Source organism: Rhamphochromis sp. 'chilingali' (assembly GCF_963969265.1).
Source record: "Rhamphochromis sp. 'chilingali' genome assembly, chromosome: 4".
NCBI classification, from domain to species: Eukaryota; Metazoa; Chordata; class Actinopteri; order Cichliformes; family Cichlidae; genus Rhamphochromis; species Rhamphochromis sp. 'chilingali'.
In genome coordinates, this window is record NC_137948.1 from 20,583,233 (window position 1) to 20,597,397 (window position 14,165).

The 14,165-nt window shown below is 41.9% G+C and overlaps 1 protein-coding gene across 1 annotated transcript; it reads left to right on the forward strand.

Annotated features, from left to right (window-relative positions):
• The first annotated feature begins 1,215 nt into the window (after positions 1-1,215).
• n4bp2 (NEDD4 binding protein 2) lies at positions 1,216-13,898 on the forward strand. Its single transcript, XM_080879603.1, has 16 exons — positions 1,216-1,638; positions 2,326-3,319; positions 4,532-4,656; positions 5,113-5,201; positions 5,422-5,498; positions 5,617-5,757; positions 6,044-8,706; positions 9,147-9,232; positions 9,667-9,712; positions 9,879-10,102; positions 10,204-10,328; positions 10,442-10,568; positions 11,711-11,887; positions 12,025-12,193; positions 12,906-13,029; positions 13,116-13,898. Exons 1-16 carry the CDS (start codon positions 1,398-1,400, stop codon positions 13,159-13,161), a joined length of 5,454 nt encoding a protein of 1,817 aa, XP_080735729.1. The 5' UTR covers positions 1,216-1,397; the 3' UTR covers positions 13,162-13,898.
• Positions 13,899-14,165: the final 267 nt, after the last annotated feature.

Sequence of the window (14,165 nt, forward strand, 5' to 3'; positions counted from 1 at the left end):
AATGCTGAGACATATGCTCAAACCACCATAAATTTGCTTTTTTAAGCCTGAAATTTGTTAACTTTTCCTAAAGTGACCTAAAGTATTTTAGACAGTTGTGCAGGTACTATACTTTTTTGTACAGGGAGGTTGTGCTGGGTCAAATGTGACCCAGTTCCAGATATTCAAGATGGACCTTGACCTATCTGTGTGTTTGAAGGATCATAAATGAATCTCCTAAAAACACAATAGTAACACTGCATATGAGTAATCCTATATGGTACATATATGATTATTCATTTCAGACACATGATCTGAAATAGGGTGGCATGGTGATTCAGTGGTTAACACCGCAGATAAATAAAGTTTCTGATTCAAATTGTGGCTGGGACATATCTGTGTGGAGTTTGCATGTTTGACCCATTGCAGTATACCTGGACTGACCTTGCTCCAAGTCATCCAGTGGGCTCCCGCACACAGCCTGACATCCCAGTCTGGTTAGTGTATAGAATAAGATATTACAGGACCATATAGATAAAATCGGATTTGTATTTTAAAAAATGGAACAGTGCTATATAAATGTGAATACGTTGCATTTGCACCTGCAAGTACAACTACCCACAATGTAAAAGGAAATAAAGTAAAATCTAACAATAAAAAATGAATCCATTTATTGCAAGCTTGCTAAGAATAAAACAGAGATCAAGAGAAGAGTTGGATGGGGATTATGAAGGCTGACTTGTCAGTGAGTCTGGGAAATGTGCAAATCCAGTCGATACACACAAGCATTTTCCTACAGCTACTTTTAATGCACAGAGTGCATTTGTGTTCTCAGTGTTAATTAATATGGAATTAATACTGATTAAAAAAAAATATGAGGATATTTTTCATTATCTAGAAGTGAAGAGAGTGTTTAATGGTTATATACTATTATAATAAATCCCAAAAAATAGTTCTCAAAGTTTGACTTGATAATTTGAAATTGCAAGGCATTTTCTCAGATGTTTAAGTTAAAAAATATAAATTATATAATTATATCTAATTTACAATTAACTCGAATTTTCGTATGATTACCCGAAACTCTGAGCTATGGATATATTTTTTTTTCAATGGCGGAAACAAGCTTCCACAGCAGGGTGTGACATTTTTCTGAAAGGCCATGGAAATCTGTGGGCGTTTCTCAATAACAAGTAGGAGTACTGAGAAACAGACTATTATTTTGAAGTTACCCTCTTGACTTCCGGTGTGTTGCTTCCGGTGCAATTGTGTTGTCGTTCGTACTGCTATTAGATAGCATTACAGAGTTTTTGCACTTTGGAGCTACAACATGTTTTCAGCTTTGAACCGTCCTCCTGTAGGTCATAGGCTACTTGGCTAGCTCTGTTAGCTGCCAATGAGAGCAGCTGGTGACCAACGGAATGCCTCGAAGAAAGAAAAATGGCCAGAGTCCGGGCAGGCTCCCCGACGGCGGTGCAAATGAGCGGGGAAATCTCGGTCAGAACACGGGCTACCCACTACAGCAGGGATACGGTGGTGGTATGTCCAGCAACTTTCCACCCAATACCGTCAAAGATGAGATCGTCAGAAGCATGCAGGAGATGTTCTCACACCTGGACCCCGAAGTTATTTACATCGTGCTCTCCGAGTGTGACTTCAAAGGTAACGTGACAGACGTGCTGTGTCACTTTTGGGAAAGGTATTTGTTGTAACTTGACTAACCAGTTAGCTGTGGAGCTTCTTAGTCATGCATTTCTGATAGTACTGAGGCGTTTTACTATGCTTTGTAGTGCAGATCAAGACCGACATATAACAATACAAAGGCACAAAGACTACCATCAGTCATTTTGTAATTTGTATTTTGTAATTTGGATAAAGTCGCACCTTAAATAGTCCAGGAGCAGAGGTGCAAGGGATGGGCAAGGATCCAACTTAAAGATGCAAGCTGTCCAGCAAATGATTTACCCAACATCTGTGACTCTGTGTAACAGCTTCACCTGTCTAAGGTCTAAAATCAGAAAAAAATCCAGATTTGTTTCTGACGAGTCTCCTTATAAACCTCTGACAGCCTGGTCTGCTTATGCTCTTCTGACCTTCTGAGCATGTAAAGTCACTGAAGGGCAAACTTATGGATTCATAGCTACCAAGTAACAAATCATCCGTTTTCTATGGTGTGGTTGATCCATAGATTTTACTCTACAGTGAGTAAATAAATCAGTGGTTTTACTTTTGCTCTGTATAAGTCGTTTAATGTGTTAAAATGGCACTCAGATATTGAGTGCTGTTTTAACACATTTCAATTGTGCAGGAAAATGTTCTGCTTCTCTTATCTGTCTTTTTGTGTCATAGTTGAACATGCAATGGACTCCCTCTTGGAACTTTCTGTGGCTGCTGAAGACACAGTCCCTGCCCCACCCTCTGTTTCTGGCTTTGAGCGCACTGCTGCAGCCTTGCTTGCCCCACAGCACTTTTCTGAACCCTCAAAACCCTCACAGAAGCCTTCCTCTCCTCCCTGCTCAAACCTGCTGACAGAAGAGCTTGACCTGCTGATTGATCAAGAGCTAGAGACACTAGCTGCGCAACATGATGTTGGTGAGGAGCACCAGAGCACCAAATATTTATCTTCTGGTGCATCGCTTTCTTCTTCTTTCTGTCCACCACCACTTCCTCAGCAAGCTCTCCCTGAGTTGCTTCAGTCCAGCTTGGACCATGGATCTCGAGAGCCCTCTGCTGAGCGGCTTGGCCCTGAAGGACATTTCATAGAGCATAAATCTGGAGCTTCTTCTCCACTCGACCAGCTCAGCACATGGGAACAAAAGAACACAGAAGGGCAGCAACCTGTATTGGATTTCAGACACCTGACAACAGAAACATCTGGAAACACCCCAAAACTTGCCTTGGACCTGGCAGCTTCAGGGCGTCCCTCTGCTTTCCAGGTGTATAAAAAGGAAGACCTGACACACACTCTTTCAGAGAGCGCTGGGGCCATGCAATCCGACACAGGAGCGAGATCCAAGATGAACACGCTGAATCCGGAGCAGCTCGACCAGGTTCCAAAACACTGGAACCTGGAGGCACCAGTGTTTTCTCCTCGTATGCATGGAAACCAGATGCCAGCCTTTATTACCCCCGTGGCTCACACACATTCATATTGGTCTGCCCCCTATCTGATTCATGGCCCTCTCTCTCAAGCACCTCTCAAACCTTCTGCTACTATTCCAAAGTCTTGGGCCCAGCCTGCTCCCCCACAGCTTCCTGCCCGCAACAGCAGGCTTCGTTTGGAAGGGAAGGTGCTTGTGCTCCTGCGGGGCGCTCCGGGGTCTGGCAAATCCACCTTGGCAAGGTAGGAATGTTTTGATGGCCTAAAAAGTAATAGTAACAGCTGTTCAACAGGAGGTTTTTCTGAAAACCAATTTTTTAAATCAGCCAATAAGGTGCTCAGTTTAGATTACTTGGCTGGTAAGATTTGAGCTTTTAGCAACTAATTGTGGGGTTTCTATTTTTACAACACACAAAAACAAGATGTTGCATAGTAATTTTTCCTTGTTTCATACATATATATGCAAAACCTAGATTCTGCTGCCTTGTTTATCTTCCTTTTTCTCTTCATAGTTTACTACAAAGTGCTACAAAAAATACTTTAACAGTGAAATTTAAATATCTTAAAAAAAATACCAGAAAAGATAAAATATTTTTTGTTAAATTACTGACATATAATTTTAACATAGCACTGTACAAAAGTCTTGTGCCACCACTCATTTGTCCATTTTGCTTTGAATATGGAAATGGGTGCAGCAATTTATTCAAACATGCAAAGTGAAATGCAGTTTTTAAGCCAAAAACAGAGTTTGTTCTGTTCTCGGGAACTTGAAATGTAGCATTTTTTTATGACCACTTTTCTTCTCCAAGACAGTTTGGTCTCTTAGGCAAGCTTTCTTGTAGTTTTGTTACTTCAGAATTAGTTCTCCAGGCTTGTTAAAGGCTAGGATCAGGCTGCTGGTAGCACAGAGCCTAATGATACAATTTAAAATAGCTTCTTTGCTAAAGCATCTGTTATTAATAAACACAACACCCATTTTCATGCTCGGATGATTCATAGGTGAGAGTTTTTAGAGGAATATTTTTGCTACTAAAAAATGGTTCGGTATAATGATGAGTGAAAAAGCAACTGATTTGAAAGACCTTCAGAAAGTCTGGAGAACTGTTGCTCAAGCACTGTAGGAAATATTGGAAATCTTTCACAACTTTAGCCTGTTTCCATTAGTTGCATAGTATGTTGCAACCTTGTGTTGGATGTTTTAAAGACAGGGAAGAGACTCTGTTCCAGAGTGACAACCAACATGATAAAATGTTCACATTATCTAAATATAAAAAAAGATTACTGGTCAACGGAGGAATGATTCACCACTAGTTTACAACAAAGCCGGTATTATGCTGAAACAGCAGAGACACAATCTAAGCAACACTTCAGCAACCCCTGTTCCGGAGGAGTCGATGATTTCTGCTACAGTAATCAGCAGCTGTGTTGCATTTACACTTCATTGTGTCTTTGCAGAGCCTTGCTACAGAACAACCCTGGTGGAGTTGTACTAAGCACCGACGATTATTTCACTCACAATGGAGAATATAATTTTGACCCCACTGTCCTGGGGGAGGCCCATGAGTGGAACCATAAACGAGGTAAACAACAGACACACACACACACTACACCATTAACCGTTCAGCTATCTTAGTGAGGACCTTCATTGACATAATGGTTTCCCTAGCGGCTAGGGAAACCATTATGTCAATGGCCTAGCCCCTTACCCTAACCCTAATCATTAAAAATGAATGCCTTACCCTAAACCTAACCATAACCTAATTGTAACCCTGACACTAAAACCACATTTTGAGCCTCAAAAAGGCCTTCAAACCTGTGAGGACCGGTGAGTGTGTCCTCACAAGTGACCGTTGGTTCTCACAAGTATAGTAGAATGCAGATTTCGGTCCTCACAAAGATAGCTAGACAGGAACACACACACACACACACACACTGATAGCAAGTCTCTGTTATTGATTGCTTTATGCTTTTTCAGCTTCTGTTGTACTATTGGAACAATCACACTGTGGCTTATCTCCCTTATTCTTGTCCCACAGCTAAGGAGGCTTTTGAGAAGGGGAATAATCCCATCATCATTGATAATACCAACATGCAGGGCTGGGAGATGAAACCATATGTTGCACAGGTCAGTCATCAGTAAACTTAAGAGACAACATTGCAAATGGGCAAAGGCTTTTAAGAACGTATTTTTGCTTACTATATGTGTTTTCAGACATGCAGTCCAGTTTAGTCTAGAGGCAAACTGAACATTTAGGGTGTAGTTATTATAATAAGTGGCTGGATATTGAAGTATGCATAAACTGGTTATGAACTACACAAAAAGATTTTCCCTTAATCTTTCCTAGGCGCTAAAACATGACTATAAGGTACTATTCAAAGAGGCAGACACCTGGTGGAAACATAAACCCAAAGAACTGGTGAGGTGAGCGTAACAGAGGAATTACAGCAGCCTATGGTTTCAGTATAGAAACGGATTTTTTGAAAATGTTGCTTGAAAAAATTTCATCCCTTCAGCTTTGCTTTTTTGGTGGTCTGTGCAGGCGTACTACACATAACGTACACGTGGACACAGTCCGCCGCATGCTTGAAGGATATGAGCGCTTTGTCACAGTCCAGTCCATCATGGGTTCACAGATGCCTGAACGGAAACGACAGGTTCTTCTGCAAAACAGAATCTCACAGTGAGTTTCACTCAAAATTACCATTTCATATACCTGAGAAATTATGTTATATGTGTATATTTGAGCTTGTGTGTGAGTTTTAGATAAAATCCTAAATGAATTTAAACTTCTGCACTCAGTTCTTGATTTTTAAAGTCTTTAAAGATGCATGCTGTACAATCATTCCTTTCTGGGAAAAGACTGATTGAAAGAAATAATTAAAAGGCCAAAATTACCAGACATTCATGCCCATGATAAATGTATGTAAACGTCTGACCATGCCTGCGTATCTTTTTTGTTCCTTTAGGCTCGCATCTTCTGAAGCACCTTGTCCTGACCTTGTAGGTCAGCCCAGATTAGCTGAAGGATGTCAGACATCCACCTCTCAGCGCTTTTCCTCTCTCCCAGATGTGTCGTCTGTTGGTTTTTCTGGAGACGTGGGAATGCCCAGAGAAGGCAGCCCCGAATCCACTGAGTCTCTCAACTTACACCTTGGAGAAAAACCTACAGACAGCCTGGAAGCTTCTGATGAAAATGATGATATGAATTTGGGGGAATTAGACTCTGAGCTAGATGCTCAGTTAGAGCGAAATCACCCGGTATTAGAGCAGAGAATGCCAGACTGTATTGTAGAATCGGTGATGAATGAAGATCAGTGTGAGGATGAAATTCCTGTGGCTTTCGCTGAGTCTATTGGACAGAGAGTGAAGAGAGAAAGACCAAGCAGGAGGATGGAGCCTGCAGATCTGGTGAAAGACACTAACCAAGTAGACAGCATGACAAAGGTGAAGGAAATGATAAGAGAGGAGAAAGTAAAAAGATTCGAGGTGGTGAGGTACGAAGAAGAGAAGATCACGCCTAAAACGATGAACTTTGTGGAAGACTGGCCATGTGAAGGGCCTCTAATGCAGCGGGAGGCAAGAAAAAGAGAAAGATATGAGGTACATGGAAGGGAATATGAAGACGCATGTCAAGAAGCCAGTGTTTATGAAAAAGCAATAAGAGCACAGCCAGCACAGCCAGGTCCGGATGTAACTGAGGTTCAGAAGCTTCTTGATCTCATCCAGACTGGCGTAGCCACAGTTTCAACCTGCTCTTCCCACTCTCCCTTCCTTTCTCTGAGTTCTGGAGAAGGATCCGAGAGAGAGGATGAGGCAGATGGAAGCTCTGAGGAATCCCACAGCAGCAGATCTAACAGTAAAGAGAGAAAACGAAACAAGAACACAATTAATGTCAGCAGAGGTGATTTACCAGACTGTGTGTTAGACTGGAAGGCTGCCGCCTCTTGTATTGGCCAGGAATCAAGAATTGATGATTCGGACGGATTTAAAATCGAGAACGAAGGACCTAATGAAGAGGAAAGGAATACTACGGAGCCAGAGACTGCAGACCTAAATTCAGCCAATAAAGAAAATCCAACTTCAGCTCTTGCCACAGATTTGTTATACAGCTCCAAAACTTTAGAGTCAAATGTATGTAACAGTGATACAGGAAGCCACAGTACTGAAGATGAGGCCACTCCTCATGTGGATATGAGTAAATGCACTGAGAATGACCGAGAGACTGCCGCAGAGGCTGATTGTACATATATGAGTGAAATGTGTCAGAGTCCTGTGTGTGAAGGCTCTGTGGAAACAGAAAGCAGCCCCTCCATCGGAGGTGGTCAGGAGGGAAAACTGCGTCAGGGTCGTAGGTCAGGGAAGCAGTGCAAACTCGCACTCACCTTCACTCAAAACTGCCCCTTGTCCGTAGATTGTCCCAACTCCACAGCTCAAAACCCAGACTCTTGCCGTAGTGGCTCAGCTGGTGAAACCACGTTTAATGCGAACACTACTCTTGATCTTAAACCAAACTTGGATCTGTCTAAATCTGAGGCATCCCTGCAGCCACCTCTGGCAGATACTGGCTGCTTCACCCAGACAGAACCTCAAGACTTTGCCCTTCTTTGGCGTCTCAATCGTCAAACCAACCCCGATGATTCAGCCGACTCTGTGGCCACTGGTGACATCAGAGTCCTGTATGGCGACTCTTCTCGTTTTGTGCCAGAGCTCTCCTCTGCCGTGTGTGCAGCAGATGCAGTTCACCCATCTGGCCACAGAGAGGTACCCTACCGTGTGGTGCATGAGAAAGGCACACAGTTGGAGGAAAAAGAGCTCGGGTTGACTCAAAACCGGCTCGAGAGCCTGCGTGTTCTCAGTCGTCATTTTAGGCTCGTTAGCTTTGACACTTTAGAAGACCTGTATGACAAGTGCAGTCAAGACATAGAGTGGACCACCAACCTGCTGCTGGACTCTGGAGAAAGGTTCTTTAGAGATGAAGATGGCGAAGAGGAGGATGGTCAAGCTCACATCAACGATACATCTGATCTGTGTGCTGCTTCCTGTCAGGCTGTAGAAAGCAGTTCGTATCCTAATATGTTGGATGAGGATCATCCTGAAGATTGGCCAAAGGAAAAGCCATTTATGCTTGAGGTGGAGACCCAGCAATCACCCAGTGTGACAGTCAGTGAATCAGAAGAGAGCCAAAATAATATAGATGTGTCCGATTCTGGAGGAGCAGCTGTTCTGGTTGCAAACCATCCTGATGCAATCCCAGATTCAGAAAAAGGCCCTGAAACAGATCTCAGTGTTCCCGAATCAGTAAAGGAAAGAGAGAGAAGTGACAGCGCTGAACCCAAAGCAATATCAGAGTCTGACCAGGAAAGAGGAGCTTGGGGTGGGAGCTCAGATAATGCAATAATTGAAATGTCAGGGGCTAAGATTGAGGACGAGATTGCCAACATGGAAGAGATGAACCGACTGCTGTGGGCTGAGCTGGAGGAGCTGGAGAGAGAGGAGAGAGAGGAAAAGCAGAGGGGAGAGGAGACACGAGGCCGACATCACCTGGATATTCAGAGCGTGGAGCTGAAACTACCCACTGAGCTGGCACTGCAGTTAACTGAACTATTTGGCCCTGTGGGAGTAGACCCAGGTAACTAACACACAGGTTTTCAACCAAGAAATGTTAAACTTAAAGCCTTATTGTGATTGGTCATGGATGAAGCCAGGGTGAAGAGGGGCGTTATATCATTATTCTTACAGATGCAGTAAAAGCATGTGGTTTAGAGATGGCCTCTTAAATTGCATTGATGCTGTTTCATTCAGCTGTATACACCAAAAAGGAGTAAAGTAACTGTAAAATAATCATAGAAAACTCTTTTGCAGCTCCAAACAGGTGTTCTGTTAATCTGGGTGTGATGTCACGTTTCTCTTTTTTTACAAAAGTGTTCCCGTCGCTCTCTGGTTCTGCAGTTTGATACAGTGTTTCGTACTCTGGTAACTGATCCAACTGATGCCTTTAGTGGTATTTTTATTCTTCTCTGCTACTCCAAACTGACATGATTGTATATGTCCTGCTTGATTTTTATTCAGGTTCGTGCTCTGCAAATGACTATGCAGTGCAGATGGACTTGAACCTTGCTAAGCTGCTCCACCAGAAGTGGAAGGAAACCATCCAAGTGAGTTTAAACTACTGTTTCTCCTGCATTAGGTCTAATACCGAGATGTCAACAGCCTGCTTTAATCTTAAATGGGCCAGACAAGTGAAACTCCACTTTCTGTCTGTGTAAAGATGTTAACTACACATTTAATTCTCGAGATACGGTAATATAAGATAAAAAAAAGTCATTTCAACAGCCTTTTTTTATTTAATTGTTTATCTGTTTCTTAACTACACTGATATAGAATTAATGGCTATGGGGGGGGGGGGTCTTTATCATCAGGAAAAGGTGTAAAACAAATAAAATAGAAATCGTTAAAGTCCAAAATTGATAACCTCATATTTTGTTGTACACTGGGCTTTATTCTTTGCCAGGTCAGTTCTGGCCTGCGGGCCTTATGTTCATATTGTGCGTGAATTATTGTGCATTCATGTATAATTTGTGTTTTTCAGGAAAGTCAAAGACAAGCGGCTCTTTCCTTTCACCTGCTTCAGGAAAGTAAGTTTAATACACACCAAAATACTCTTAAATAACATTCAGGAATAATCTGTTCAGCATATGAGTAATACTCTGTTGAATACAATACACATGCTGACAGTGCATATGCAGTGAACTGTTAAGTCTGTGAACATGCACAGACTTAACAGTTTTTCTGGATTGTTAGGTTCGGTACACTGGGGTGATTCACAGACAGGAAAAACCGGGTCGCGAGACCAGACGCAGTCAGCAAACGTCTTGATCAGCACGGATGAGTACACGTCAGCGGGCAGCCACCCAGAGCCTCGCGGTCCAATGCCAATCATGGATCACTGGAATGCGTCCCGTCCGCTTGTCTCTCTTAGAGAGATTATGGAAGAAGAACAGGCTTTGCAGAACAACTTAGAGAAGGTAACGCGCACGCCTACTGCACCTGCAGATTCTTTAGATTTTATTTAATGATCTTGTTCTGCCTTGATATCCTTTTCTTAAAGTCCAACGCTCTCTTTCAGACCAGAAAAAGTCGTGCAGACCTTGACCAACGTAACGGAGCCGCACTTTTGAAAGAGAAGCAGCTGTATGCCCTCTTCCCCACCATTGACAGGCATTTTCTGCAGGACATTTTCAGGGACCACAAGTGAGAAAACAACTGTAACTTTTTATAGTCCTCTAAACATTAGTTGGTGTACTGATTTTAGTGGCTAATGTGTCTTTTTCTTTGTGTGTGTGTGTGTGTGTGTGTTTGTTTAGTTACAGCCTCACGGAGGCAGAATTGTTTCTTCGTTCTCTGCTGAACGAGGAGCCTGTGAAGACTGTAGTTGCTCCAGAAGCTCCTCGCTCTGACCACCACAGACCAGCCAGCAAGGAGAGGGAAAAGGTATTCACAACACAGGCAGAGAATGAAAACAACGGAGCACTGAACACATGTACAGTATACATTAGATCTGTTTCACAGGTGGGAAAACATGAACTGTTTAATTAGTCTCGATCTTTTTAGTTTGTATTTTCCATATTTGGATGTCGGAGAAATCTCTTTCTGTTTTATTGCAACATCTCTACAATTATCATTTTACAATACAGACAAGTTGAATTGTGAGATTCAACTTGTAGAAGTACTGTGCAAAAGTCTTGAGCCACCAGTCATTTCTTTGCCTCGTAGCAGCCAGACCTTTTTTTTCTAATTTATTTAAAGTGCTCTTGAACAGTAGCTCTCCAGACTTTCTGGAGGCCTTTCCAGGGTTTTCTTTTAACATTGGCTACCTTTTCTCTCATTTTCAGTCCAGTCCTTGTACATAATCATTTTCAAAGGAATGTTTTTTTGGTTTGTTAAGCCACTGAAGACTGTACTATGAATCATTGAAGTGTAAAAAAGGCTTAAAAAAGGAGAAACCATAACACATAAGACAACTTGGCAAATAATCCATTTTAAATTTGCATGTTATTACTAGCAGAACACGTAATTTGTTCTCATATCTTTAGTAAAATTTACATAAAATGCCAAAGATAACAGTTCGATTGGCAAAAAATGTTTTCTTTTTTTTTTTACCAGCTGAAAACTTATATTATGGAATTGGTTTGCATTTTATCTCTCCCCCCCAAAAAAAAACCAAAACAAAAACAAAACAAAACTGAAGAAACTGCACAAGTAGTTTTTAAAGCCAACACCTGTTCTTTTTTTTTCTATCAGATTGAACAGTATTTGACAGTCATGTCCTTAAAAAATAGGAAAAAAATATCCAGCAAAGACCTGGCATAGGTCTGGAGGTAAAGGTTGTCATACACATACTGACTTTCTTTTGACTTATAAACTGCATTTCCATGTATGTTTCCATGTGTTCCAATAAATCGCTGCACCTGTTTCCCATTTCCCCAGAAAAATAGAAAGAAATAATGTATAGAATAGGTTTACCTGCAGTACAACATCATATCTGAGCAAATGCAGAAAGCTGACAGTTAGTCGCCTTTAATTTTCCACACCCTTAAGTGTGTCTTGATCACTCTGCTCTTTTAATTTGTCAGAAGCAGAGGGCCGTGGAATCAGCCGTACCCAATTATCAGGATACAGAAGATCCAGATTATGAAGACTTCAGGGCCGAGGCCAGACTGCAGAGGAGCCGACAGCTCGAGAGCTTTGCTAAGGCTGCAGAGGCCTACAAGCAAGGACGCAAAGAAGTGGCCTCATTTTACGCACAGCAGGTGAGTGACTGAGCACAACACGAAGCACAACATTTTATTATTACTGTTTTTGAATGTGTAGCATGTCACTGCCATCTAATTAAATAAATATATTTGTGGCTTTTTATTTAAATTTGTCTTTCTTTCTGCTTTTTCAGGGGCACCTCCATAGCCAGCGTATGCGTGAGGCTAATCACCGTGCAGCAGTTCAGATATTTGAAAGGGTCAACTCATCGCTGCTGCCCAGCAATATCCTGGACCTCCATGGGTTACATGTCAATGAGGCCCTGGAACATCTGGCTCAGGTCTTACTGGACAAAACCAAAGGTGCTTAAACTATTATCTATTCAGTAAGCGTTAGCTTGTTACAGATGCCCTTTTCACAAATTCCTTAATGTTAATCTGTGGCAACTGAACACGTCACTCATGTCAGAATAGTCCCATGCGGGGACATTTAGGTGAAACCCTCTCCCCACTGACCTCATTATTGGACGGAGTAACATTGCAACAGAGCCCAAGTCTGAATGAAATGTTATCAGAAAAGTGCAACAGCTGCAGCAGTACAAGGAGAAACATGTTAGCGAGCTCTACAGCCTCTGTAGTACGTACATATATTATCACAGCCCCCGTCTCATGTCTGCCTTTCTCTCAGTCACCAGGTGCTAAAGATCACACAAGTGTGGTGGCTGCCATGTGTAAACCCCCCCCCCCCCCAGCAAAGTTACATATTCCATGTCTGAAAATCGCTTTTACTTTAAAAAAGACTTGACACCTGTACTACAGTTTACCCGGTTTGTAACGAAGAAAAGAAGAAGTTGAGATGTTCTGAACTGAATGTGTAAAAGTGATTGGATATTGCTTCGAGTCCAGGCGCTAACCAGGGACAAGCGCCGGTGGTGTACATCATTACCCAGCAGGACACTGACCACGCAGCTTGTTAGAAAGCGCAGTTACCCCTTCAGAGTTTGCGTTCGTTATTACTGCTGTAAACTGTAACTTTCTGCTTGTGCTTCTTCTTCTTTGGCCTCTTTCGGCGTAGAGTGTGAGCAGGGTCTGTGCCGACCTCAGCTCTCTGTCATCACAGGAAGAGGGAACCGCAGCCAGGGGGGCGTGGCACGCATCCGTCCCGCTGTTATAGACTACCTCACTAACAAACACTACAGGTATGCACGCACGCACACTCAAGACATGTTGCATGCTTTACATGTTCATCTTCACCCACATTTTCTCGTATCTCTGCATCTCTCAGGTTCACTGAGCCAAAGCCGGGTCTTGTGTTGGTCTCTTTGAAGTGAAAGAATCCGTTTATTGTGTTCAGACTGAAGCTGCTATGGAGGACAACACTCTCTTTATCTCTCACCTTCCACTTCTACGACGCCACAATACAACTGTTACCGTTTATTTAGTATGATTCTCTGCCACCATCAGTCTTGTCTCAGCTTTTTTTTTTTTTTTTGATATGTACTCACTCGGTCTCCCTTTCGAGTTTTTCTCCCGTGTTTATGGTGTGAAACGCTGTGTTTGTAAAGACGGATTGTGTGCATATTTTATATTTAATTGTTTTATAGTGTGTATTTTTAAGAAATCTTTTTAAAGATTAAAAATCTCCATTTCAATTAAGTTGTTAATTGTTTAAACATGTAAGTGTTTTATAATGCTTTATTTCAAACCTGATGGCATGCTGTCTGCTTGGAGGTTTCTCTCCAGGGTTTTAAGTGATATGACAAAAATATTTACACAGTTTAATAATTTGATGCTTTTTTCATGAAGCCCAGTGCTCAGAGGGAAAGAGAGTGTGTGGTGTCATTGAGCAGTTTGAAGAACGTTCACTGTGATTTCTGCAGAAATCGCTTTTTTTGCCTCAGCAGCTGCTTCTGCAACCCAGTGCTCTTCATTTACTCTTGCGCAAGTCCAAGCAACAATGTTTTGCTGCTAATATATTGACACTCAGGTGATGAACTCTAAGTTTAAAGATTGTTTCCAGTGCTTTTCCTTGTAGTTTTTTTTTTTTTTAAACATTGTGCCATATTTTGCAGCAGCTGTACTGTAATGGTTCGAATTCTAGTTTTGTAGTTTTAAAATAGCTTCTCTATAATATTTTTCAGAAAATGTGTAACAATAGTGTTGACGGCTTTTACCGAATGTACATATGTATATCGAATTTCCCAGAGGAACCCACCCGAGGGATTAATAAAGTTCTATCTAATCTAATATTGTTGAGACCACATAAATTATAAAGAAGATTGTATTTTTGTATTTGGTGGTTTGTGTTTTTTTTTAAAGAAGACATGGTATTGTG

Coding starts and splice junctions, on each gene's coding strand:
- n4bp2 (XM_080879603.1), top strand. CDS start 1,398: ATGCCTCGAAGAAAGAAAAATGGCCAGAGTCCGGGCAGGCTCCCCGAC. Junction 10,569..11,710: donor CCAGCAAGGAGAGGGAAAAG/GTATTCACAACA, acceptor TTAATTTGTCAG/AAGCAGAGGGCCGTGGAATC. Junction 12,194..12,905: donor CTTACTGGACAAAACCAAAG/GTGCTTAAACTA, acceptor CTTTCGGCGTAG/AGTGTGAGCAGGGTCTGTGC.